The sequence below is a fragment of the Salvelinus fontinalis genome, chromosome 10, assembly GCF_029448725.1.
Source record: "Salvelinus fontinalis isolate EN_2023a chromosome 10, ASM2944872v1, whole genome shotgun sequence".
Classification (NCBI taxonomy): Eukaryota; Metazoa; Chordata; class Actinopteri; order Salmoniformes; family Salmonidae; genus Salvelinus; species Salvelinus fontinalis.
Genome location: NC_074674.1, coordinates 9048211 through 9075766, shown reverse-complemented (window position 1 = coordinate 9075766; position 27556 = coordinate 9048211). Strand labels below are relative to the sequence as shown.

At 43.2% G+C, this 27556-nt stretch overlaps 1 protein-coding gene across 1 annotated transcript in view; it reads right to left on the bottom strand.

The window, feature by feature from the left end:
* Nucleotides 1-10471: 10471 nt before the first annotated feature.
* LOC129863578 (reticulon-4 receptor-like 1) overlaps nt 10472-27556 on the bottom strand; it is a 279951-nt gene continuing 262866 nt past the window's right edge. Inside the window, exons 2-6 of the mRNA XM_055935648.1 lie at nt 19477-19649; nt 17899-18183; nt 15959-16068; nt 15658-15862; nt 10472-15218 (exon numbers count right to left, since the gene is read on the bottom strand). Of these exons, the coding sequence (XP_055791623.1) occupies nt 14589-15218; nt 15658-15862; nt 15959-16068; nt 17899-18183; nt 19477-19649 (1403 nt within the window). The 3' untranslated portion in view covers nt 10472-14588. The remainder of the gene's footprint in view (nt 15219-15657; nt 15863-15958; nt 16069-17898; nt 18184-19476; nt 19650-27556) is intronic.

The window sequence follows — 27556 nt, the reverse complement described above, 5'->3', positions numbered from 1 at the left end:
TCTTTGATGTTGTTGCCACAATGAGTCGATAATAAGGGGCGATGCTGTTACTGGATGGCTCTCCTCTGTCTTTCTCACTCAAACACCCACAGCCACACACAGTCCCTGTGCCGTCCCCTTCAATTACAAGTCTTGGATTTTCAAATCCAGACAACGAGAGGTCTCAACCCACGAGAAAGAAAAAATTACTTTTGAGGAAACCAATCAAACACGTCACACAATTTCTGAGGGAATGTTGCATTAACAAACGGCCTCCTTTCCAGACCAGTGTGTCACTGCTCTCCCTGCACTGTGAGTCACGTGACACGCGTCAGTCAAGCTAGTTAAAGTCCAATACAGCTAATGAAAGACACAGATCTTGTGAATCCAGTCAACATTTCCGATTTTTAAAATGTTTTACAGGGAAGACACAATATGTAAAGATGTACATCTATTACCTAAAAACACATTAGCATAATCCACCATCTTTTATTTGTCCACCAACACCAGTAGCCATCACCAATTCGGCTAAACTAAGATATTTATAGCCCCTAACCAACAAAAAAACTCATTAGATGACAGTCTGATAACATATTTATGGTATGGGATAGGTTTTGTTAGAAAAAAGTGCATATTTCAGGTAGATGGCATAGGTTACAATTGCACCCACCGTCACAAATGGAATAGAAAAACTACTTAGAGCAACGTGTTTACCTACTTACTAATCATCAAACATTTCGTAAAAATACACAGCATACACGAATCGAAAGACACAGATCCTGTGAATACAGACAATATTTCAGATTTTCTAAGTGTCTTACAGCGAAAACACAATAAATCGTTATATTAGCTTAGCACATAGCAATAAGCAGCCCAGCATTGATTCTAGCCAAAGTGAGCGATAAAAGTCAACATCGCCAAAAGATATAAATTTTTTCACTAACCTTCTCAGAATTCTTCCGATGACACTCCTGTAACATCACATTACAACATGCATATACAGTTTGATCGAAAATGTTTATATTTAGCCACCAAAATCATGGTTAGACAATGTGAAATGTAGCTCAGTTGGTCAGAAAATTTCCTTGCGCCACTTAGACAGTGATCTACTCTTATACATAAATACTCATAAACGTGACTAAAAAATATAGGGTGGACAGGGATTGATAGACAATTTAATTCTTAATACAATTGCGTTATTACATTTTTTAATTTATCCTTACTTTTCAATACAGTTTGCGCCAAGCGAAGCTACGTCAAAAAACATGGCGTCCTAAGCCACTAAAATGTTTCGACAAACACGATTTATCATAATAAAAATGTCCTACCTTGAGCTGTTCTTCCATCAGTATCTTGGGCAAAGGATCCTTTCTTGGGAGGAATCGTCTTTTGGTGGAAAGCTGTCCTCTTGCCATGTGAAAATGCCAACTGCGTTCGGGATGAACTGAAAGCGTGCCCACCTATTCACAGCGTTAAAGAAATAAATGTCCCAAAATCGCACTAAACGGATATAAATTGCTATAAAACGCTTTAAATTAACTACCTTATGATGTTTTTAACTCCTATAACGAGTGAAAAGATGACCGGAGAAATATAACAGGCTAAACTAACGCTTGGAACAGGAGAGGGTCGGTGTCCTCCACGCGCGTTACGCAGCAAGAAAAGACTTGCTAGCTACAGGGTTTTTTCATTTGTAGTGCCTGTGAACGCGCAATCGACCCCATTGGAATCGTCATCACGTAAAGGCATCCAGGGGAAGACGTAAGAAGTGTCCGTATAGTCATAGCAAAATCAGTGCCCTTTTAACTGACTTCAGAACAGTGGCCAACATTTCTGAAATCTGAATCCATGTCAGGGAAATTGCTGTAGAATGGGCTCTGTTCCACTTAGAGACAAAATTTCAACTCCTATAGAAACTATAGACTGTTTTCTATCCAATAATAATAATAATATGCATATTGTACGATCAAGGATTTTGTGGGAAGCCGTTTCAAAAATTAGCCAAATTAGCATAAATAGTCTAAACAGCGCCCCCATCCCCAACAGGTTAATGTGTGAAAGTTAAATATTTAAAAAAAAATTTTTTTTTGAATTTCGCGGCACTGGTTTTTCAGTGGGGGGGGGGGGGGTGTGCCGCTAGCGCCACGCTGATCCTAGACAGGTTAAATGGAGCCGGATCGGCTCCTGCACCTTCAGTCAAAGAGCAAGCCAGACAGGCCAAGCTCCAGCATCTTTGATTTGAAATGTCAACTTAATGACGCCGGAGGGGATGGCTGACGTTTTATGGGTTCCTAACCAACCGTGCTATTTTGTGGGGGTTTTTCACATTGTTTGTAACTCATTTTGTACATAATGTTGCTGCTACCGTCTCTTATGACCGAAAAGAGCTTCTGGACATCAGAACAGCGATTACTCACCTCGAACTGGACAAAAATGTTTTATTTAATGAGTCCGACACGAAGGATATACTGATTCTCTGAGACCAAACACAAATCCCTGTCTTTTGTGTGAAGAAAATAAAAATATACAGTGGGCGGAGATCGGGGTGAGTGGGTAACACACCGTTCTTTTGGCCATCGTGCAATCATTGGAAAATAAACTGGATGATCTCTGATCCTACCAACGGAACATTCAAAACTGTAATATCTTATGTTTTACAGAGTCGTGGCTGAACGACGACACAGATAATATACAGTTGGCTGGGTGTTCATCGGCAGGACAGAACAGCGACGTCTGGTAACACAAGGGGTGGGGGAGTGTGTCTATATGTCAATAACAGTTGGTGTGCGATGGCTAATATTAAGGAAGTCTTGAGGTATTGCTCGCCTGAGGTAGAGTACCTTATGATAAGCTGTAGACCACACTATCTACCAAGAGAGTTTTCATCTATATTTTTCATAGATGCTGGCACTAAGACCGCACTCAACGAGCTGTATAAGGCCATACACTTAATCCAGAAGCGGTGCTCCTATTGGCCGGGGACGTAAATCCGTTTTAAATCCGTTTTACCTTCTACCAGCATGTCACTTTGGCAACCAGAGGGGAAACAATTCTGAACCACCTTTACTCCACACACAGAGACACAGACAAAGCTCTCGCTCGCCCTCCATTTGGCAAATCTGACCATAATTATATCCTCCTGATTCCTGCTTACAAGCAAAAACTAAAGCAGGAAGTACCAGTGACTCGCTCAATACAGAAGTGGTGAGATGTCGCGGATGCTATGCTACACAGACTGGAATATGTTCCGGGATTCATCCAATGGCATTGAAGACTATACCACCTCAGTCACCGGCTTCAACATCAAGTGCATCGACGATGTCATCTCCACAGTGACCGTACATACATATCCCAACCAGAAGCCAAGGATTACAGGCAACATCCACACTGAGCTAAAGGCTAGAGCTGACGCTTTCAAGGAGCGGGGCACTAAAAGAAATCCCACTATGCCCTCAGTCGAACCATCAAAAAGGCAAATCGTCAATACAGGACTAAGATTGAATTCTACTACACCAGCTCTGACGCTCGTTGGATGTGGTAGGGGCGAGCTGCCCAGTTTTGCGAGCCTACCAGATGGGCTAAATGCCTTTTATGCTCACTTCGAGGCAAGCAACACTGAAGCATGCATGAGAGCAACAGCTGTTCCAGAAAACTGTGTGGTCACGCAACCCGTAGCCGATGTGAGCATCGACTGGTTCAACCTAACCCTAGCTTTATTTCCACGTCCTGGTTCAACCTAAACCTAGCATTATTTCCACGTCCTGGTTCAACCTAAACCTAGCAATATTTCCACATCCTGGTTCAACCTAACCCTAAACCTAGCTTTATGTCCACATCCTGGTTCAACCCTAACGCTGACACTAGCTTTATGTCCATATCCTGGTTCAACTCCAACCCTATCCTTAAACCTAGCTTTATGCCTACATCCTGGTTCAACCTAACGCTGACACTAGCTTTATGTCCACATCCTGGTTTGTGTGTTTCCTCTAGATGTGTGTCCTTGGGCAGGAAACTGAATTAGTAAATAAGAAGGGGAAAATGCAAGAGTACACTCACGTGTCTCACACACACACACACACACACACACACACACACACACACACACACACACACACACACACACACACACACACACACACACACACACACACACACACACACACACACACACACACACACACACACACACACACACACACACACGCACGCACGCACACACACACACACAATTCTCAAACTTACCCACACAAGGATTCCATCCTTATCGCGGAAGTATAGTGGAAGATTCACTTTCAAATGTAAAGGTAATTTCCGATGGAGTCGACATATGTAGCGTTTACCGCGAACGCAGTTCTGCAAACACGGAAACATTGTATTTAAATTTCAATCGAGTTATAACGGGGATCTTCCCCTATACTTCATCAATACGGATTGAATCCAGCCCAAAGTCACAGATACACTATGTAAATACACTATTACACTATTGTAGCACTATTCTCTAATACAGGGGTCTCCAACCTTTACAAGCAGGAGAGCAATTTTTTTTTATGCTACAAGCTACTAATAATTTTTGGGGAGCTTTCAAATAGGCACATTCTTCTCCCGCTATGCAACTCTTTCAACGGGTCCTTGATGTAAAAGATATGTGTTTTCTGTCAATATACCTGGTCAAATAATAGTTCATAAAAAACTCTAGGGGGCCTCTTAAAATTATCTTTAGTATTTTCCGGGAATTCTTGTCACGCCCTGACCATAGAGAGCCTTTTATTCTCTATTTTGGTTAGGTCAGGGTGTGACTAGGGTGGGTGATCTAGTGTGTTGATTTCTATGTTTGCCTGGTATGGTTCCCAATCAGAGGCAGCTGTTTATCGTTGTCTCTGATTGGGGATTATATTTAGGCAGCCATTTTTCCCCACTGGTTTTTGTGGGATCTTGTTTCTGTGTAGTTGCCTGTGAGCACTGCTTGAGCTTCACGTATCGTTTGTTCTTCTTTGTTGTTTTTGTGAGTTTCATTTGATTAAACATGTGGAACTCTACGTACGTTGGACCAGGAGCTTTATGTTAATGACAGTTTACGATGAAGAACATGAAATAAATGCATGTTCTATCATTATTGATTAGGAAGCTACTTATAGGTGGACAGCAAGCTACTTATAGGTAGACTGCAAGCTACTTATGGGTGGACTGCGAGCTACTTATAGGTGGACTGCAAGCTACTGGTAGCTCACAATCTACCTGTTGGAGACCCCTGCTCTAATAACACACTAACAAATCAGTTTTAGGTCTTTATACCAGGCAGAATTATTGTGAAATGAATCCTCCTTGATTAATTTAGCCTCCATTCATTCAGACACAGTGCAGCAGACAGAGGTCAGACTGGAGACCTGAGACATGGTGGCATTTAGCACCATGCTGAGACGTCACTCTCATAACACCACAACACTCTGACCTTTGACCCGGATTCCTTAATGGTGATAGGCTGTGTGTGATGAGTGTGATGTAGGAACAGTAGAGAGGAGTCAGGTTTTAAATAGCTTTTACTGAGAGGTGAGTGTGTGTGTGTGTGTGTGTGTGTGTGTGTCTAAGAGGTACTGTATGGATGTGAGGTGGTCCATGAAGTACATTTCCAATCAAAAGTTATTTTATTTATATTTACTATTTTCTACATTATAGCATAATAGTGGAGACATCAATTCTATGAAATAACACATATGGAATCATGTAGTAACCAAAAAAGTGTTAAACTAATCAAAATATACTTTATCTTTTAGATTTTTCAAAGTAGCCACTCTTTGCCTTGATGACAGCTTTGCACACTTTTGGTATTCTCTCAACCAGCTTCATGAGGTAGTCAACTGAGCCAATCAGTTGTGTTATGACAAGGTAGGTGTGGTATACAGAAGATAGCCTTATTTGGTAAAAGACCAAGTCCATATTATGGCAAGAACAGCTCAAATAATCAAAGACAAATGACAGTCCATCAATACTTTAAGGCATGAAGGTCAGTCAATCTGGAAAATTTCATGAAATTTGAAAGGTCCTTCAAGTGCAGTCGCAAAAACCATCAAGAGCTATGATTTAAGCTGGCTCTCATGAGGACCGCCACAGGAAAGGAAGACCCAGAGTTACCTCTGCTGCAGAGGATAAGTTGTTGCCCAAATAAATGCTTCACAGAGTTCAAGTAACAGACACATCTCAACATCAACTGTTCAGGGGAGACTGTGTGATTCAGGCATTCATGGTCAAATTGCTGAAAAGAAACTATTACTTAACTTCTTGGAACTATAGGGGGTGCTGTTCCGCATTAGCATATTTGTGTCTCCAAATTAAACTGCCTCGTGCTAAATTCTTGATCGTACAATATGCATATTATTGTTATTATTGGATAGAAAACACCTTCTAGTTTCTATAGAAGTTGAAATTTTGTCTCTGAGTGGTACAGAACAATTTCTACAGCACTTTTCATGACAGGGTTCAGATTTCAAAATTTTTTACCTCTGATCTGGGGTCTGTTTTTAAGGCGACAGTGAATGCTATGAAGAAACCGACACTGCCTACGTCTTCCTCTGGGTGTCTGTACGTCATCACGCTTTCAATGGAATCGATGGGATATTCGCAGCCATTATAAAAGACCAAAATGTATAGAGACCGCCCTTTCTCGTCGTGCGCCTGAAGCGTGAAGGGCATCGGACCTGCCTCGTTCCAAATCGTTTTCTAACCAGCAATATTTCTCCGGTCATGTTTTTACTCGTTTTAGGTGTTAAAAACATCATAATGTAGTTAATTTGAACCGTTTTATAGCAATTTATATCCGTTTAGTGCGATTTTGAGGAATTTATTTGTTGTGCACTCTGAAACTTTGGACACGTTTTGGGGTGTCGGTCGTTGGTGGTGGACATTTCGAAGGACAGAGGACATCTATCGACCAAAAGACGTTTATAACATAGAAAGGATACATTGCCCAAGAATCTGATGGAAGAACAGCTCAAAGTAAGCAATATTTAATATGATAAATCGTGTTTCTGTCGAAATATTTTAAACGCATATTTCGCCATTTTGTTTGGTATAGCTTCACTTGGCGAACCCTGTATTGAAAAGTAAGGATAATTTTAAAAATGTAAATCAGCGGTTGCATTAAGAACTAATTTGTCTTTCGATTCCTGTAAACCCTGTATTTTTTAGTCAAGTATATGATTAGCTATTAATTAAACCAGATCACTCTGAAAGATGGCGACCGACATTTTCAGGCTTGTTTTGCTACTATTTTCATTGTGTAACCACGGTTTTGTATGGCTAAATATGCACCTTTTCGAACAAACTGTATATGTATATTGTAAAATGATGTTACAGGAGTGTCATCGGAAGAATTCTGAGAAGGTTAGTGAAAAAATTAATATCTTTTGGCGATGTTGACTTTTATCGCTCACTTTGGCTAGAATCAATGCTGGGCTGCTATGTGCTATGTGCTATGCTAATATAACGATTTATTGTGTTTTCGCTGTAAGACACTTAGAAAATCTGAAATATTGTCTGTATTCACAGGATCTGTGTCTTTCGATTAGTGTATGCTGTGTATTTTTACGAAATGTTTGATGATTAGTAGTTAGGTAAACACGTTGCTCATTGTAATTATTCTAGTCCATTTGTGACGGTGGGTGCAATTGTAACCTATGCCATCTACCTGAAATATGCACTTTTTTCTAACAAAACCTATCCCATACCATAAATATGTTATCAGACTGTCATCTGATGAGTTTTTTTCTTGGTTAGGGGCTATAAATATCTTAGTTTAGCCGAATTGGTGATAGCTACTGGTGTTGGTGGACAAATAAAAGATGGTGGATTATGCTAATGTGTTTTTAGCTAATAGATTTACATCTTTACATATTTTGTCTTCCCTGTAAAACATTTTAAAAATCTGAAATGGTGGCTTTATTCACAAGATCTGTATCTTTCATCTGGTGTCTTGGACTTGTGATTTAATGATATTTAGATGCTACTATCTACTTGTGAAGCTATGCTAGCTATGCTAATCAGTGTGTGGGGGGGTGGGGGGGATCCCGGATCCGGGTTAGGTACTCTGTAGAGGTTAAGGACACCAATCAGCCAACAAATGCTCAGCATATGTGGGAACTCCTTCAAGACTGATGGAAAAGCATTCCACATTTCAGGTGAAACTGGTTGAGAGAATGTCAAGAGTGTGCAAAGCTGTCATCAAGGCAAAGGGTGGCTACTTTGAAGAATCTAACATCTAAAATCTATTTTGATTTGTTCAAAACGTTTTGGGGGTTACTACATGATTCCATTTGTGTTATTTAGTTGTTTTGATGTCTTCACTATTATTCTTCAATGTAGAAAATATAAAAAATAAAGAAATACCCTTGAATGAGTAGGTGTGTCCAAACTTTTGACTGGTACTTTTTGTCTCACGCTTCACTATTGAATAGTATGCTAATGCTTGGACCTGGGGCTGGGTGGCTGAGCCTTCGCGCATTTCAAGTGTTTATGTCTGTGTGTGTGTGTAATTTTAGCAGTCCCTTGGGAGAGGAGAGGGATATGCTTAAGAAATTCCAGATGACTTCTCCCATGTCTTCAAGCTTCTTCTTGGCGTTTTTTTCTCTCTCGCTTTCTCTGACTTTTATTTTATCCTGCGTCCTAATGGAACATTGATGTGTTTGTCACCCCTCTCTCTGCTCGTCCTAACTCTGTTTTTCCACTTCTCTCTGTCTCTCTCTTTCTCTCTGTCTCTCTCTCTGTCTCTCTCTTTCTTCCTCTGCTCCTAAGGGACACACATAGAGATGTATTTGGCCTCTTTGCCTGTGGAGTAGAACATGTGCATATAAATATTCACTCAACTACGGCTATTTCAGACATCTCATTTTCTTCCTCCGGTCTGCATCCATCTGCTTATACATCTCTCACTCCCTCCATGTAACTAGTGTTCCTTCTACATCCCCCTTTTCACAGAGAGAGAGAGAGAGAGAGAGAGAGAGAGAGAGAGAGAGAGAGAGAGAGAGAGAGAGAGAGAGAGAGAGAGAGAGAGACGAGAGAGAGAGAGAGAGAGAGAGAGAGAGAGAGAGAGAGGAGAGAGAGAGAGAGAGAGAGAGAGAGAGAGAGAGAGAGAGAGAGAGGAGAGAGAGAGAGAGAGAGAGAGAGAGAGAGGAGAGAGAGAGAGAGAGAGAGAGAGAGAGAGAGAGAGAGAGAGAGAGAGGAGAGAGAGAGAGAGAGAGAGAGAGAGAGAGAGAGAGAGAGAGAGAGAGAGAGAGAGAGAGAGAGATGACAAGTGGAGAGTTAATAAGAAAGCCCACTGCTTTTCTGCAAGGAACTAGGCCATGAAGGAGGTAAACAATTATCCTGTGAGTGTGTGTGTGTGTTTATCTCTGTATGCATATTCAGCTTTGTTATTTCCCTTATCTCATTACATTTCAGACTCTATCCTAAATTCTGCTCATTCCTCAATGTCCTCTTTAACTTATCACTCTCCCTTGTCTTCTTTCTTTAAGTCCAACGTTAAATAAAACAGAAATCGCACACGCACACACATACACACATACACACATATACACAGACACACAGACACACGCACACACATACACACATATACACAGACACACGCACACACAGACACACGCACACACATACACACAGACACACGCACACACATACACACAGACACACACACACACATACACACACACACACATACACACACATACACACAGACACACACAAACATACACACAGACACACACATACACACAGACACACACATACACACATACACACAGACACACACACACACACACACATACACACAGACACACTCACACACAGACACACGCACACACAGACACACGCACACAGACACACACACACACACACAAACACACACACACAAACACACACATACACACAGACATACACACAGACACACACATACACACAGACACACACATACACACAGACACACACATACACACAGACACACACACACACACACACACACACACACACACACACACACACACACACACACACACACACACACACACACACACACACACACACACACACACACACACACACACACAGACACACAGACACACACAAACATACACACAGACACACACATACACACAGACACACACATACACACAGACACACACAAACATACACACAGACACACAGACACACACATACACACAGACACACACAAACATACACACATACACACAGACACACAGCCACACAGACACACACATACACACAGACACACACATACACACAGACACACACACACACACACACACACATACACACAGACACGCACATACAAACAGACACACAGACACACAGACACATATACACACAGACACACACATACACACAGACACACATACACACATACACACAGACACACACATACACACAGACACACATACACACAGACACACACACAAAAGAGAAGCCAATAAATAGTCCACCTCAGCGATATGAGGACACTTCTTTTTAATGTAGTTTATAAACAACTTTTGAGTCTGGTGTAATTCTATAACCACATACAAAACATCAGGGTCGGACAGTAGGAGGAAATGAGGGAGGGAATGAGGGAAGGAGTGTTGGAGGGATGGAGTGAAGGACAGAGGGAGGGAATGAAGGAGGGAGTGTTGGAGGGACAGAGGGAAGGACAGACAGACAGACAGACAGACAGACAGACAGACAGACAGACAGACAGACAGACAGACAGACAGACAGGACTGTGCCAGTTTCTCTGTGGTTACAAAAGTCACCCTCACATGAACGAAAGGACACAACTGTCATTTTACAGCATCATCTCAAGGTTTCACAGCTGTACAAGTACACAGCAGGGGGTGTAGGGTGTCATTCCAGGTACTCCCCGTGAGTCCCTCGGGAATAGATTGAGAAACACAGCATTAGTTTAATCAGGTTTGTTGTGCTGGGCAAGAACAAAGACCTATACCATTTGTATCTCCCCAGGACCAGGGTCGTATCTCTCCAGGACCAGGGTTGTATCTCCCCAGGACCAGGGTTGTATCTCTCCAGGACCAGGGTCGTATCTCTCCAGGACCAGGGTTGTATCTCCCCAGGACCAGGGTTGTATCTCTCCAGGACCAGGGTTGTATCTCTCCAGGACCAGGGTTGTATCTCCCCAGGACCAGGGTTGTATCTCCCCAGGACCAGGGTTGTATCTCTCCAGGACCAGGGTTGTATCTCCCCAGGACCAGGGTTGTATCTCCCCAGGACCAGGGTTGTATCTCTCCAGGACCAGGGTTGTATCCCCCAGGACCAGGGTTGTATCTCCCCAGGACCAGGGTTGTATCTCCCCAGGACCAGGGTTGTATCTCCCCAGGACCAGGGTTGTATCTCCCCAGGACCAGGGTTGTATCTCCCCAGGGCCAGGGTTGTATCTCTCCAGGACTAGGGTTGTATCTCTCCAGGACCAGGGTTGTATCTCTCCAGGACCAGGGTTGTATCTCTCCAGGACCAGGGTTGTATCTCTCCAGGACCAGGGTTGTGGAACACTACTACAGGGGAGGTCAGTCAGTGTGGGGACAGCTAGGTACTGTAGGTGAGGGCTCGATTCAATCGGTATCGCTGAAGTTCAGCGCTATAGCATGCTTGAAATGTAAAGACATTTCTGATTGAGACAACATATGCAGTGTTTACCGTGAATGCAGTCTCCATAAATGCAGCAACATTGCCTTTAAACTTAAATCGAAATATAGCGCGGAACTTCGGCGGGACAGATTGAATGGAGCCCTGAGTGTAGGACTGGACAGGACTGGGCTCGGATGGGAAGGTGTTATTACCTCTCCAGTCCTCAAGGGGCGCCAGGGGAGCTCTGCCACCTCTGTCCCTGTATCACCTCTCCATTAAATATGTTTTTGTGTTCCAGATCCTGAAGAAGACTCCAGAACCATGAAGGTTTCAGAATCACGAGGGGAGTTCCAGAGCTCTCTCTCCTCAGACATAGCAGCAGTTCAGTAGAATCAGAGTGTTTCATGTTCAGTCTTTCAGGTCCATCATGTAGTTCAGAACACTCCAGAGTGACTGCATCTAAAGAAGCAGTTGTTCCATTCTCTAAACCCTTCAATGGACAGCTAGGGTTCCATATACTCATTCCATCATTCTCTAAACCCTTCATTGGACAGCTAGGGTTCCATATACTCATTCCATCATTCTCTAAACCCTTCATTGGACAGCCAGGGTTCCATATACTCATTCCATCATTCTCTAAACCCTTCAATGGACAGCTAGGGTTCCATATACTCATTCCATCATTCTCTAAACCCTTCATTGGACAGCTAGGGTTCCATATACTCATTCCATCATTCTCTAAACCCTTCATTGGACAGCCAGGGTTCCATATACTCATTCCATCATTCTCTAAACCCTTCATTGGACAGCTAGGGTTCCATATACTCATTCCATCATTCTCTAAACCCTTCATTGGACAGCTAGGGTTCCATATACTCATTCCATCATTCTCTAAACCCTTCATTGGACAGCTAGGGTTCCATATACTCATTCCATCATTCTCTAAACCCTTCAATGGACAGCCAGGGTTCCATATACTCACTCCATCATTCTCTAAACCATTCAATGGACAGCTAGGGTTCCATATACTCATTCCATCATTCTCTAAACCCTTCATTGGACAGCTAGGGTTCCATATACTCACTCCATCATTCTCTAAACCATTCAATGGACAGCTAGGGTTCCATATACTCATTCCATCATTCTCTAAACCCTTCATTGGACAGCTAGGGTTCCATATACTCATTCCATCATTCTCTAAACCCTTCATTGGACAGCCAGGGTTCCATATACTCATTCCATCATTCTCTAAACCCTTCATTGGACAGCTAGGGTTCCATATACTCACTCCAGCATTCTCTAAACCCTTCATTGGACAGCTAGGGTTCCATATACTCATTCCATCATTCTCTAAACCCTTCATTGGACACTAGGGTTCCATATACTCATTCCATCATTCTCTAAACCATTCAATGGACAGCTAGGGTTCCATATACTCATTCCTTCATTCTCTAAACCATTCAATGGACAGCTAGGGTTCCATATACTCATTCCATCATTCTCTAAACCATTCAATTGACAGCTAGGGTTCCATATACTCATTCCATCATTCTCTAAACCATTCAATGGACAGCTAGGGTTCCATATACTCATTCCATCATTCTCTAAACCATTCAATGGACAGCTAGGGTTCCATATACTCATTCCATCATTCTCTAAACCATTCAATGGACAGCTAGGGTTCCATATACTCATTCCATCATTCTCTAAACCCTTCATTGGACAGCTAGGGTTCCATATACTCATTCCATCATTCTCTAAACCCTTCAATGGACAGCTAGGGTTCCATATACTCATTCCATCATTCTCTAAACCCTTCATTGGACAGCTAGGGTTCCATATACTCATTCCATCATTCTCTAAACCCTTCATTGGACAGCTAGGGTTCCATATACTCATTCCATCATTCTCTAAACCATTCAATGGACAGCTAGGCTTCCATATACTCATTCCATCATTCTCTAAACCCTTCATTGGACAGCTAGGGTTCCATATACTCATTCCATCATTCTCTAAACCCTTCATTGGACAGCTAGGGTTCCATATACTCATTCCATCATTCTCTAAACCCTTCATTGGACAGCTAGGGTTCCATATACTCATTCCATCATTCTCTAAACCCTTCATTGGACAGCTAGGGTTCCATATACTCATTCCATCATTCTCTAAACCATTCAATGGACAGCTAGGGTTCCATATACTCATTCCATCATTCTCTAAACCCTTCATTGGACAGCTAGGGTTCCATATACTCATTCCATCATTCTCTAAACCCTTCATTGGACAGCTAGGGTTCCATATACTCATTCCATCATTCTCTAAACCCTTCATTGGACAGCTAGGGTTCCATATACTCATTCCATCATTCTCACTCTCCTCTTTCTGGCTTCTTTTAAAGTGGGAAGACAGACATGGAGACTGTTCACACAAACCACACTGTACTTACATGGGTTACAAACACAGGATTACAGAACCCAGTGGATTCATGTTTTTAAGGATGTTTTTACAGTTTGGCAACAACCTGTGTCAGGGTCATCTTATCATAAGTCTGTGCTGAGGTATCCTTTCAGGTGATATGGCTGTAGCAGTAGGTGTATTCTTAAATCATCAGTTCATTTGATCAACCACCCAATCAGAACTCTGGATGTGACAGACTGTTACTCCCCCTTATGACATCATACTCCCCCTTACGACATCATAGCGACAGATAACCTGTTACGTTTCAGTTATGACTCCCAAAGAACTTCCCTGCCATATGTTACAGGTACACAGAGTACATTTAAACACACACGCATGCATGCACTCGCACGCACACGCGCACGCACGCACGCACACACACACACACACACACACACACACACACACACACACACACACACACACACACACACACACACACACACCTCAGTGCAGGAGCCAGAGTGGGTCTGACATTCAGAGGAGTGTGTACTGTATTGCAGGGGTTGATATAAAACCCCCTCCTTTCAGTCTCAGAGGAGGATCACAACAGTGAGTGACAGCAGCACAGCCAATAAGACATAGAGAAAAGTCCCAGCGGAGCGGGACGCTGCATTACTATTGGCTCTCTTGACCCCGCTGGGCGGGCCAACTGAAGTCCTGGGGACACACTTGTTCCTCCTGCGAGTAGGGGCAGAGGGGTCGTGTTTACCCCCTCCAGTGGCGTTGTCCTTCTCCTCCCCCTCCCTGAGTGTCTGCACCTCATTCAAGCCCCCCTGACCCCCTCCCTTTCCCTTACGCCCCCTGTTGCGGGTACAGTTCCTGCGGCTCCCCTTGGGCGGCCTGGGCAGGGGTAAGGGAGATGGGGAAGGGACCCCATTGTGCTGATCCCCGTGTGGGAGGTGTGGGTGCTGGTGGTGGTTATGGCGGTGCCTGTGGTTCCTGTGATGGAGTCGATGGTCCTCCTCTTTCTTCAGGGACTCCCCCAGCTCGGCATCCCCGCCTATGACACCTCCTCCCTGGGTTTCTCCTGCTGAACAGCTGGGTAGTTCCTCTTTCTTCAGCTCCTTCAGGTCCCGGCCCTGAAGCTCTGGAGGAGAGACGCAACCCAGAGACGACGTGGAGCCCCGGAACCTCCGCAGCCAATCCCACAGCGGCAGGGCCTGGATGATAATAATAATAAGACATTTATATGAGATGCCTTTCATAACTCCCAAGGACACATTGCATTAATCCTGGGATTCATAGGCACATTGTTAATAGCGCAGTGCACCTTTGGAGCAAATCCTAGCTTCGCCTTCAGTCGACTCTTGCTTAGTCATGCACTGATGTCCATAAAATGTTCACTTAGTTCGGGATTCAATCCGAGGCGTGTTGTAGAGTGTTGGTAATAATGCACCTTTTCAAGGCAATGTTTCTCTGTTCAAAGTGATCGCATTCAGCTCAATTGAAAATGACCTTTAAATGTGAAGCGTGAATCCCGGCCTAAATGAACATTTGATTTAAGCAGAAGGCTAGCTGAAAGAGGTGTGTGGTGTTGGAGGTGTGTTTTGAAGGTGTGTTTTGAGGTGTGTTTTGAGATGTGTTTGAACTGTGTCCGACCTTGCAGTCACACTCCCAAAGGTTGTCGTTGAGTCTAAGGTACTCTAGAGCAGGCAACAGAGCCAGGCAGGCTCCAGACAGCTCAGTCAGAGAGTTGTTGAACAAGTAGAGGGTGGTGAGGCGATGCAGGTCGTGGAAGGCCAGACGGTGGACCCACTGCAGACGGTTCTGGTGCAGCAAGAGACGGTCCAGCATCCCCAGACCCCTGGAGGGACAGCAGTCAACCCACAGGGTGATCTTTTGAGAGATGTTCTAAAGTAAAAGCACTGCTCAATCAATCAATCAAAAAGGTGTGTCTCACCTGAAGGTGTTCTGGTGGAGCGACCATAGCCTGTTGCCATGGAGGAAGAGGTGGCTGAGGTTCAGCAGGTCAACAAACAGATCATCCTCCAGGAACTCCAACTGGTTGTCCTGGGGAGGGGGAGGAGAGGGGGGAGAGTGGGTAGAGGGAGGGGGGGGGGGGGGCGATAATGAAGGAGAGAGATGGAAGAAGAGAGAAGTTGGGAGATATACTGTACGGTGCATTCGGAAAGTATTCAGACCCCTTGACATTTTCCACATTTTGTTACGTTACAGCCTTATTCTAAAATGGATTACATTTCCCGCCCTCATCAATCACACACCCCGTAATAACAATGCTAAAATAGGGTTTTTATACCAAAAAACAGAAATACCTTCTTTACATAAGTATTCAGACCCTTTTCTATGATACTATGAGACCATTAATCATCCTTGAGATGTTTCTACAACTTGATTGGAGTCCACCTGTGGTAAATTAAATTGATTGGACATGATTTGGAAAGGCACACATCTGTCTATATAAGGTCTCACAGTTGACAGTGCATGTCAGCGCAAAAACCAAGCCATGAGGTTAATGGAATTGTCCGTAGAGCTCTGAGACAGGATTGTGTCAAGGCACAGATCTGGGGAAGGGTACCAAAACAGTTCAGCAGCATTGAAGGTCCTCAAGAACACAGTGGCCTCCATCCTTCTTCAATAAAATAATTTTGAAACCACCAAGACTCTTCCTAGAGCTGGCCGCCCGGACAAACTGAGTAGTCATCGGAGAAGGGCCTTCGTCAGGGAGATAACCAAGAACTCGATGGTCACTCTGACAAAGCTCCAGACTTCCTCTGTGGAGATGGGAGAACCTTCAAGAAGGACAACCATCTCTGCACATGACAGCCAGCTTGGAGTTTCCCAGAAGGCACCCAAAGGATTTAACTCTTTAGCCTGAATGCCAAGCGTCCTGTCTGGAGGAAACCTGCTACCATCCCTATGGTGAAGCATGGTGGTGGCAGCATCATGGATGTTTTTCAGTTGCAGAGACTGGAAGACTAGTCAGGATTGAGGGAAAGATGAACGGAGCAAAGTACAGAGAAATCGTTGATGAAAACCTGCTCCAGAGCGCTCAGGACCTCAGACTGGGTCAAAGGTTCGCCTTTCAACAGGACAACATCCCTAAGCACACAGCCAAGACACCGCATGAGTGGCTTCGGGACAAGCCTCTGAATGTCCTTGAGTGGCCCAGCCAGAGCCCGGACTTGAACCTGATCAAACATCTCTGGAGAGATCTGAAAATATCTGTGCAGTGACGCTCCCCATCCAACCTGACAGAGCTTGATAGGATCTGCAGAGAAGAATGAGAGAAACTCCCCAAATACAGGTGTGCCAAGCTTGTAGCGTCATACCCAAGAAAACTCAAAGCTGTGATCGCTGCCAAAGGTGCTTCAACAAAGTACTGAGTAAAGGGTCTGAATACTTATATAAATGTGCAAATTTGCAAACATTTCTACAAACTTGTTTTTGCTTTGTCATTATGGGGTATTGTGTGAAGATTGATGAGTGGGAAAAAATGATTAAATCCATTTTAGAATAAGGCTGGAAAATCGAAAGTTCCCTAGTAGTAACATAAATTGACTGAAAACTCGCAGTTATCTTTCTATCACTAGATCTCACAACTGAAGTATACTCTACTGTAGCCTATCAAAACAAATTATTTTGTGAATAATCAAAGTCCTGCTGCAGGATTATCTTACTCCTGCAACGAAACTGGTCAAATTAAGATCTAATATCTGTAGGCCTATAAGTCAAATATACAACTGTGTAAGAAGGACGTGAGATCAGGGAGGCTTGTGTTCACCGCATTATTGTTGCCTACACATGCTGGCTTCTCACTGTACCCATGATGTGTGTAGCTAGTTATCTAATATAACTACAATTTCTATTCTATTACCCTACCTGTAGATAGAGGTACTGCAGGCTGCTGAGCCCCTCGAATATCCCAGATGGCAGGCTGAGAAGACCACAGTGGTAGAGATGCAGGGCGTGTAGCCGGCCTAGCCCCTGGAACGTATCTGAAGCCAGGGCCCTCAGGTGACGGTTGTCCCCCAGGTCCAGCTCCTCCAGGCGGGCAAAGCCGTGAAAGGTGGAGGCCTGGATATAGGAGATGTTGTTGGAGTAAAGCCACAGCATGGCCGTAGTGGGGCTGAAGTGGCCTCGCAGGAGACGCTGGATCTTGTTGTTCTGGAAGAATGGAGGAAGGAACGAGAATAACAAAGGATGCTTAGGGTCTGGGTGTGGCAGATCAGGTGCTCTTTTCTTTGGAAACTGGTATTGACTGATTGGAACATTGGAAGTTGTTATTATTAGACAAAACCAGAGTGGACTGTTATCAGATATTCAGTCCGCAAGTCAGCATGTTTCTCCGCCATCACTAACTTGTAACTTTGCATCATTGGGTCAGCTGAGTAGCCTGATGGCCCGTTTATACTAGGAAGGCATCGCATGGTGAAATATCAACAGCCATTCAACTTTCAATGGAAGGAAAGTGAGAGAAGTTGAACAGGGTGGGACTAAATTTGGAGAAAGCTGAACGCGATATCGTGACACATGTGACCAATCGAGGCTCACCATAGCTTCCAACCAGTACTGGATTGGCTAACAATGGCTGTTGATACGTAGCACTACTTAGCTTGTTTGCTAGCTTGTTAGCACTCACATGAGGGTGAGGCTAGCGTGGCTTGTTCGAGCGCTGCTTGTATAGTATAATTCCTCAGTGAGGCTACTACAATGACTCGTGGCAGAACAGCTGCTTCATTTAAACAAAAAATGTTAGCTTTAGCACTACTACTAGTTTGCTAGCTAGCTTTTGTAGGAAGCATCCAATAGTGTGTGTGCAGCACTAAGTAGGTAGCTGGTTGGTTAGCAGCATCCTTTCAGTGACTGGCTCAGCTAGCAAGCTAATATTGGACACATTTATGTTAGCTTTCGTGCCTGTTGAAAAACAGAAATACTGCTCTGTGAATCACAAAACGTCCTCACGACAAAAACATCAACATTATTGACACGTATTGTTGTAGCTTAGATAAATTCAGACAGTTTTTTGAGGCAGAAATGGGTTAGACAGACAATGTCACCTAGGTAATATTTTCACATTTTAGACAGCACGTTGTAGCCGGACTTCTTTGATCTATCACCATGACCCTTTACGAGATACAAGACAGATCAGTGCAGGCGGAATCAATGGGCTATCTAACATAATACAATGTGTTAGAGCCCCATTACCATTACATGGGGAATATTTCAATAATGCTATGTAAATTCATGTCTAGAATGAGAACAATATTCAGTATCTAAATATATAGCTCTGGACAAAACTATTCCAAAAAATAAGTTCAAGGCACTCAATTAAGCTACAAAACCAACTTTTAAACATTCAGCTTATCAAATTCTTTAACAGTTGTCTAAGCTATAACTAAACACATTTGCATAAATGTGCATAAAATATCCCCCCCCCCCCCTCCCCCTGGCTCTTACCTGCAGGAAGACCCTCTCGCTCTGGGCTGGGATCTCCTCTGGGACAGACAGAAAGTTATGGGCCTGACAGGACACGGTGCTGGGAGAGGTGTAGCAGATACAGTCTCTGGGACAGGGAGAGGAGAGCTCCAACGACCCACATAGGACAAGGAGGACACCTACACCACCACAACCTGACAGAGGAAGAGAGGAGAGAGAGAGATATAAGTAAAGAGGTGTTGTTGTGTATATTCAGAGCCATATTCCTGTAAAGCTCAGAGAGGATCTCAGGACAAATTAAGCAGAAGTGCTGTGGTTGCAGGTTCACCTGCCTCATCTGAAGCCTCTTCTATTCGAGTGCAGCTACAGGCCACCAAGTGCTAGCTGTCAATATCTGGAGAATATGTGCTGCTACAGGCCACCAAGTGCTAGCTGTCAATATCTGGAGAATATGTGCTGCTACAGGCCACCAAGTGCTAGCTGTCAATATCTGGAGAATATGTGCTGCTACAGGCCATCAGGTGCTAGCTGTCAATATCTGGAGAATATGTGCTGCTACAGGCCACCAAGTGCAAACTGTCAATATCTGGAGAATATGTGCTGCTATAGGCCACCAAGTGCTAGCTGTCAATATCTGGAGAATATGTGCTGCTACAGGCCACCAAGTGCAAACTGTCAATATCTGGAGAATATGTGCTGCTATAGGCCACCAAGTGCTAGCTGTCAATATCTGGAGAATATGTGCTGCTACAGGCCACCAAGTGCAAACTGTCAATATCTGGAGAATATGTGCTGCTACAGGCCACCAAGTGCAAACTGTCAATATCTGGAGAATATGTGCTGCTACAGGCCACCAAGTGCAAACTGTCAATATCTGGAGAATATGTGCTGCTACAGGCCACCAAGTGCAAACTGTCAATATCTGGAGAATATGTGCTGCTACAGGCCACCAAGTGCAAACTGTCAATATCTGGAGAATATGTGCTGCTACAGGCCACCAAGTGCAAACTGTCAATATCTGGAGAATATGTGCTGCTACAGGCCACCAAGTGCTAGCTGTCAATATCTGGAGAATATGTGCTGCTACAGGCCACCAAGTGCTAGCTGTCAAGATCTGGAAAATATGTGCTGCTACAGGCCACCAAGTGCTAGCTGTCAATATCTGGAGAATATGTGCTGCTATAGGCCACCAAGTGCAAACTGTCAATATCTGGAGAATATGTGCTGCTACAGGCCACCAAGTGCTAGCTGTCAATATCTGGAGAATATGTGCTGCTACAGGCCACCAAGTGCAAACTGTCAATATCTGGAGAATATGTGCTGCTACAAACCACCAAGTGCTAGCTGTCAGTATCTAGAGAATATGTGCTGATATAGGTCACTAAGTGCTAAAATTAAATGTAATCAAATTTTATTTGTCAGATGTGCCGAATACAACAGGTGTAGACCTTAACGAGGCTATATACAGGGGGTAACTGATAAACCGTCAAACAGGCAAAGCGTTAATACAGGACTAAGATCGAATCGTACTATACCGGCTCCGACACTCGTCGGATGTGGCAGGGCTTGCAAACTATTACAGACTACAAAGGGAAGCACAGCCGAGAGCTGCCCAGTGACACGAGGCTACCAGACGAGCTAAATAACTTCTTTGCTCGCTTCGATGCAAATAACACTGAAACATGCATGAGAGCATCCGCTGTTCCGGACAACTGTGTGATCACACTCTCCGCAGCCGATGTGAGTAAGACCTTTAACTTCTTGCAACTATAGGGGGTGCTGTTTCAAATTAGCATAATTGTCTCTACAGATTAAACTGCCTAGTACTCAATTCTTGCTCGTACAATATGCATATTATTGTTATTATTGGATAGAAAACACTCTCTAGTTTCTATAGCCGTTTGAATTATGTCTATGAGTGAAACAGAACTCATTCTACAGCACTTTTCCTCCCAGTGTGTGAGATTTAGACATCTTGGCCTCTGGTTCCAGATCAGTTTTAAAAGTCTCTGTTAATGCTATGAGATACAAACACTGCCCACGCCTTCCTCTAGATGTCAGTAAGTGGTTACAATTTGAATGGAGTCGATTGCGCAATCATTGGCTCTATAAATGACAAAATACCGGAAGTAGCCTTCCTTTGGACACTGCGCTCAACGCAAGAAGGATATCTGACTGGCCTTTTTCCAAGCATTGGTTTAGCCAGTAATATAGCGTCGGTCATCTTTTTACTTGTTATAGGTGTTAGAAACATCATAATGTAGTTAATTTAAACCGTTTTATAGCAATTTATATCCGTTTAGTGCGATTTTGAGGCATTGCTTTGTAATAGACTTTGAAGCTCCGGGCACGTTTCGGGGTCCCGGTCGTACGTTAGTGGGCATTTCGACGGACAAGTGGACATCTTTCGACCAAAAGAAGATTAGACCCAAGAAAGGATTCATTGTCCAAGATTCTGATGGGAGAACAGCTCATAGTAAGAACAATTTATGATGATAAATCGTGTTTCTGTCGATAAATGTTAAACGTTTATGCCGCCATCTTGTTTGCTATAGCTTCACTTGGCGCAACCTGTATTGAAAAGTAAGGATAATTTAAAAAATGTAATTCCGCGATTGTATTAAGAATTAAATTGTCTATCAATCGCTGTACACCCTGTATTTTTTAGTCAAGTTTATGAGTATTTATGTATAAGACTAGATCACTGTCTAATATGGTGCAGGACATTTTCTGACCAGCTGAGCTACTTTTGTCATTGTCTAACCATGATTTTGGTGGCTAAATATGCACATTTTCGAACAAACTCTCTATGTATGTTGTAATATGATGTTACAGGAGTGTCATCTGAAGAATTCTGAGAAGGTTAGTGAAAAAATTAATATATTTTGGCGATGATTACGTTATCGCTCTCTTTGGCTAGAATCAATGCTCTGGTAATGTTTGCACATGTGGTATGCTAATATAACGATTTATTGTGTTTTCGCTGTAAGACACTTAGAAAATCTGAAATATTGTCTGTATTCACAGGATCTGTGTCTTTCGATTAGTGTATGCTGTGCATTTTTACGAAATGTTTGATGATTAGTAATTAGGTAATACACGTTGCTCTATGTATTTATTCTAGTCTAGTTGTGACGGTGGGTGCAATTGTAAACTATGATTTCTACCTGAAATATGCACATTTTTCTAACAAAACCTATCCTATACCATAAATATGTTATCAGACTGTCATCTGATGAGGTTTTTTCTTGGTTAGTGGCTAACAATATCTTAGTTTAGCCGAATTGGTGATAGCTACTGGTGTTGAGAGAAAATGGTGGACAAAGAAAAATTGTGATTTTTGCTAAGGTGTTTAGCTAATAGATTTACATATTGTGTCTTCCCTGTAAAACATTTGAAAAATCTGAAATGGTGGCTTTATTCACAGGATCTGTATCTTTCATTAGGTGTCTTGGACTTGTGATTTAATGATATTTAGATGCTACTATTTAATTGTGACGCTATGCTAGCGATGCTAATCAGTGTGTGGGGGGGGGGGGGGGTTCCTTGGAGTCCACATCATCAACAAACTAACATGTCCAAGCACACCAAAACAGTCGTGAAGAGCGCACGACAAAACCTATTCCCCCCCAGGAGACTGAAAAGATTTGGCATGGGTCCTGAGATCCTCAAAAGGTTTTACAGCTGCCCCTTACGAGAGCATCCTGACGGGCTGCATCAAGGCCTGGTTTGTCAACTGCTCGACCTCCGACCGCAAGGCACTACAGAGGATAGTGCGTATGGCCCAGTACATCACCGGGGCCAAGCTTCCTACCATCCAGGACTGGTGTCAGAGGAAGGCCTTAAAAATTGTCAAAGGCTCCAGCCACCCTAGTCATAGACTGTTCTCTCTGCTACAGCACGGCAAGTGCCAAGTCTAGGTCCAAGAGTCTTCTAAACAGCTTCTATCCCCAAGTCATAAGACTCCTAAACAGCTAATCAAATGGCTACCCAGACTATTTGCATTGCCCCCCACGCTGCTGCTACTCTCTGTTATTATCTATGCATAGCCACTTTAATAACTCTACCTACATGAACATAATTACCTAAATTACCTCAACACTGGTGCCCCCGCACATTGACACTGGACCAATACCCCCTGTATATAGCCCCACTACTGCTGCTCTTAGTTATTTGTTATTCTTATCTCTTACTTTTTTTAGGGATTTTCTAAAAACTGCAATGTTGGTCAATTTACAGAAATACTCATAATAAACATTGATAAAAGATACAAGTGGTATTCACAGAATTAAAGATATACTTCTCCTTAATGCAACCGCTGTGTCAGATTTAAAAAAAACTTTACGGAGAAAGCAAACCATGCAATAATCTGAGTACGGCGCTCAGACAACAAATCAAGCCAAACAGATATTCGCCATGTTGGAGTTAACCTGTTGGGGATGGGGGCGCTGTTTAGACTATTTATGCTAATGTGGCTAATTTTTTAAACGGCTTCCCACAAAATCCTTGATCGTACAATATGCATATTATTATTATTATTGGATAGAAAACAGTCTATAGTTTCTATAGGAGTTGAAATTTTGTCTCTAAGTGGAACAGAGCCCATTCTACAGCAATTTCCCTGACATGGAGTCAGATTTGAGAAACGTTGGCCACTTTTCTGAAGTCATTTAAACGGGCACTGTCGTTGCTATGACTATACGGACACTTCTTACGTCTTCCCCTGGATGCCTTTACGTGATGACGATTCCAACGGGCTCGATTGCTCGTTCACAGGCCCTACAAATGAAAAAAACCTTTAGCTAGCAAGTCTTTTCTTGCTGCGTAACGCGCGTGGAAGACACCGACCCTCTCCTGTTCCAAGCATTAGTTTAGCCTGTTATATTTCTCCGGTCATCTTTTCACTCGTTATAGGAGTTACAAACATCACAAAGTAGTTAATTTAAAGCGTTTTATAGCAATTTATATCCGTTTAGTGCGATTTTGGGACATTTATTTTTGCAACGATGTGAAAAGTTGGGAACGCTTTTCAGTTCATCCCGAACGTAGTTGACATTTCCACATGGCAAGAGGACAGCTTTCCACCAAAAGACGATTTCTCCCAAGAAAGGATCCTTTGCCCAAGATACTGATGGAAGAACAGCTCAAGGTAGGACATTTTTATTATGATAAATCGTGTTTCTGTCGAAACATTTTAGTGGCTTAGGACGCCATGTTTTTTGACGTAGCTTCGCTTGGCGCAAACTGTATTGAAAAGTAAGGATAAATTAAAAAATGTAATAACGCAATTGTATTAAGAATTAAATTGTCTATCAATCCCTGTCCACCCTATATTTTTTAGTCACGTTTATGAGTATTTATGTATAAGAGTAGATCACTGTCTAAGTGGCGCAAGGACGTTTTCTTTACCAGCTTGTCTACATTTCACATTGTCTAACCATGATTTTGGTGGCTAAATATAAACATTTTCGATCAAACTGTATATGCATGTTGTAATGTGATGTTACAGGAGTGTCATCGGAAGAATTCTGAGAAGGTTAGTGAAAAAATTAATATCTTTTGGCGATGTTGACTTTTATCGCTCACTTTGGCTAGAATCAATGCTGGGCTGCTAATTGCTATGTGCTAAGCTAATATAACGATTTATTGTGTTTTCGCTGTAAGACACTTAGAAAATCTGAAATATTGTCTGTATTCACAGGATCTGTGTCTTTCGATTCGTGTATGCTGTGTATTTTTACGAAATGTTTGATGATTAGTAGTTAGGTAAACACGTTGCTCATTGTAATTATTCTAGTCCATTTGTGATGGTGGGTGCAATTGTAAACTATGCCATATACCTGAAATATGCACTTTTTTCTAACAAAACCTATCCCATACCATAAATATGTTATCAGACTGTCATCTAATGAGTTTTTTTGTTGGTTAGGGGCTATAAATATCTTAGTTTAGCCGAATTGGTGATGGCTACTGGTGTTGGTGGACAAATAAAAGATGGTGGATTATGCTAATGTGTTTTTAGGTAATAGATGTACATCTTTACATATTGTGTCTTCCCTGTAAAACATTTTAAAAATCGGAAATGTTGACTGGATTCATAAGATCTGTGTCTTTCATTAGCTGTATTGGACTTTAATGTGTGAAAGTTAAATATTTTAAAAAAATATTTTTTTTGAATTTCGCGGCACTGGTTTTTCAGTGGGGGGGGGGGGGGTGTGCCGCTAGCGCCACGCTGATCCTAGACAGGTTAACAGAAGTCAGAAATAGCATTATAAATATTCACTTACCTTTGATGATCTTCATCAGAATGCACTCCCAGGAATCCCAGTTCCAGAATAAATGTTTGATTTGTTCGATAAAGTTCATCTTTATGTCCAAATACCTCCTTTTTGTTCACGCGTTTCGCCCAGTATTCCAAATTCATGACGCGCGATCACTAGAAGCAGACGAAAAGTAAAAAAGTTCCGTTACAGTCCGTAGAAACATATCAAACGAAGTATAGAATCAATCTTTAGGATGTTTTTAACATAAATGTTCAATATTGTTCCAACCGGAGAATTCCTTTGTCTTCAGAAATGCAATGGAACTCAAGCTAACTATCACGTGAATGCACATGGTCAGCTCATGCCTCTCTGGCAGACCTCTGACTCAATCCCCTCTCATTCACAGTAGAAGGATAAAACAAGGTTCTAAAGACTGTTGACATCTACTGGAAGCCTTAGGAAGCGCAATATGACCCCATAGACACTGTGTATTTGATAGGCCAAGAGTTGAAAAACTACAAACCTCAGATTTCCCACTTCCTGGTTGGATTTTTCTCAGGTTTTCGCCTGCCATATAAGTTCTGTTATACTCACAGACATCATTCAAGCAGTTTTAGAAACTTTAGATTGTTTTCTATCCAAATATACCAATGATATGCATATACACTGCTCAAAAAAATTAAGGGAACACTTAAACAACACAATGTAACTCCAAGTCAATCACACTTCTGTGAAATCAAACTGTCCACTTAGGAAGCAACACTGATTGACAATAAATTTCACATGCTGTTGTGCAAATGGAATAGACAAAAGGTGGAAATTATAGGCAATTAGCAAGAAATCCCCCAATAAAGGAGTGATTCTGCAGGTGATGACCACAGACCACTTCTCATTCCTATGCTTCCTGGCTGATGTTTTGGTCACTTTTGAATGCTGGCGGTGCTCTCGCTCTAGTGGTAGCATGAGACGGAGTCTACAACCCACATAAGTGGCTCAGGTAGTGCAGCTCATCCAGGATGGCACATCAATGCGAGCTGTGGCAAGAAGGTTTGCTGTGTCTGTCAGCGTAGTGTCCAGAGCATGGAGGCGCTACCAGGAGACAGGCCAGTACATCAGGAGACGTGGAGGAGGCCGTAGGAGGGCAACAACCCAGCAGCAGGACTGCTACCTCCGCCTTTGAGCAGGAGAAGCACTGCCAGAGCCCTGCAAAATGACCTCCAGCAGGCCACAAATGTGCATGTGTCAGCATATGGTCTCACAAGGGCTCTGAGGATCTCATCTCGGTACCTAATGGCAGTCAAGCTACCTCTGGCGAGCATATGGAGGGCTGTGCGGCCCCACAAAGAAATGTCACCCCACACCATGACTGACCCACTGCCAAACCGGTCATGCTGGAGGATGTTGCAGGCAGCAGAACGTTCTTCACGGCTTCTCCAGACTCTGTCACCTCTGTCACATGTGCTCATGTGCTCAGTGTGAACCTGCTTTCATCTGTGAAGAGCACAGGGCGCCAGTGGCGAATTTGCCAATCTTGGTGTTCTCTGGCAAATGCCAAACGTCCTGCACGGTGTTGGGCTGTAAGCACAACCCCCACCTATGGACGTCGGGCCCTCATACCACCCTCATGGAGTCTGTTTCTGACCGTTTGAGCAGACACATGCACATTTGTGGCCTGCTGGAGGTCATTTTGCAGGGCTCTGGCAGTGCTCCTCCTGCTCAAAGGCGGAGGTAGCGGTCCTGCTGCTGGGTGTAGCAGATACAGTGGGGGGGGGGGGGGTGTAGCAGATACAGTGCCTGGGTCAGGGGAGGAGAGCTCCAACCAGCCGCACATACACAAC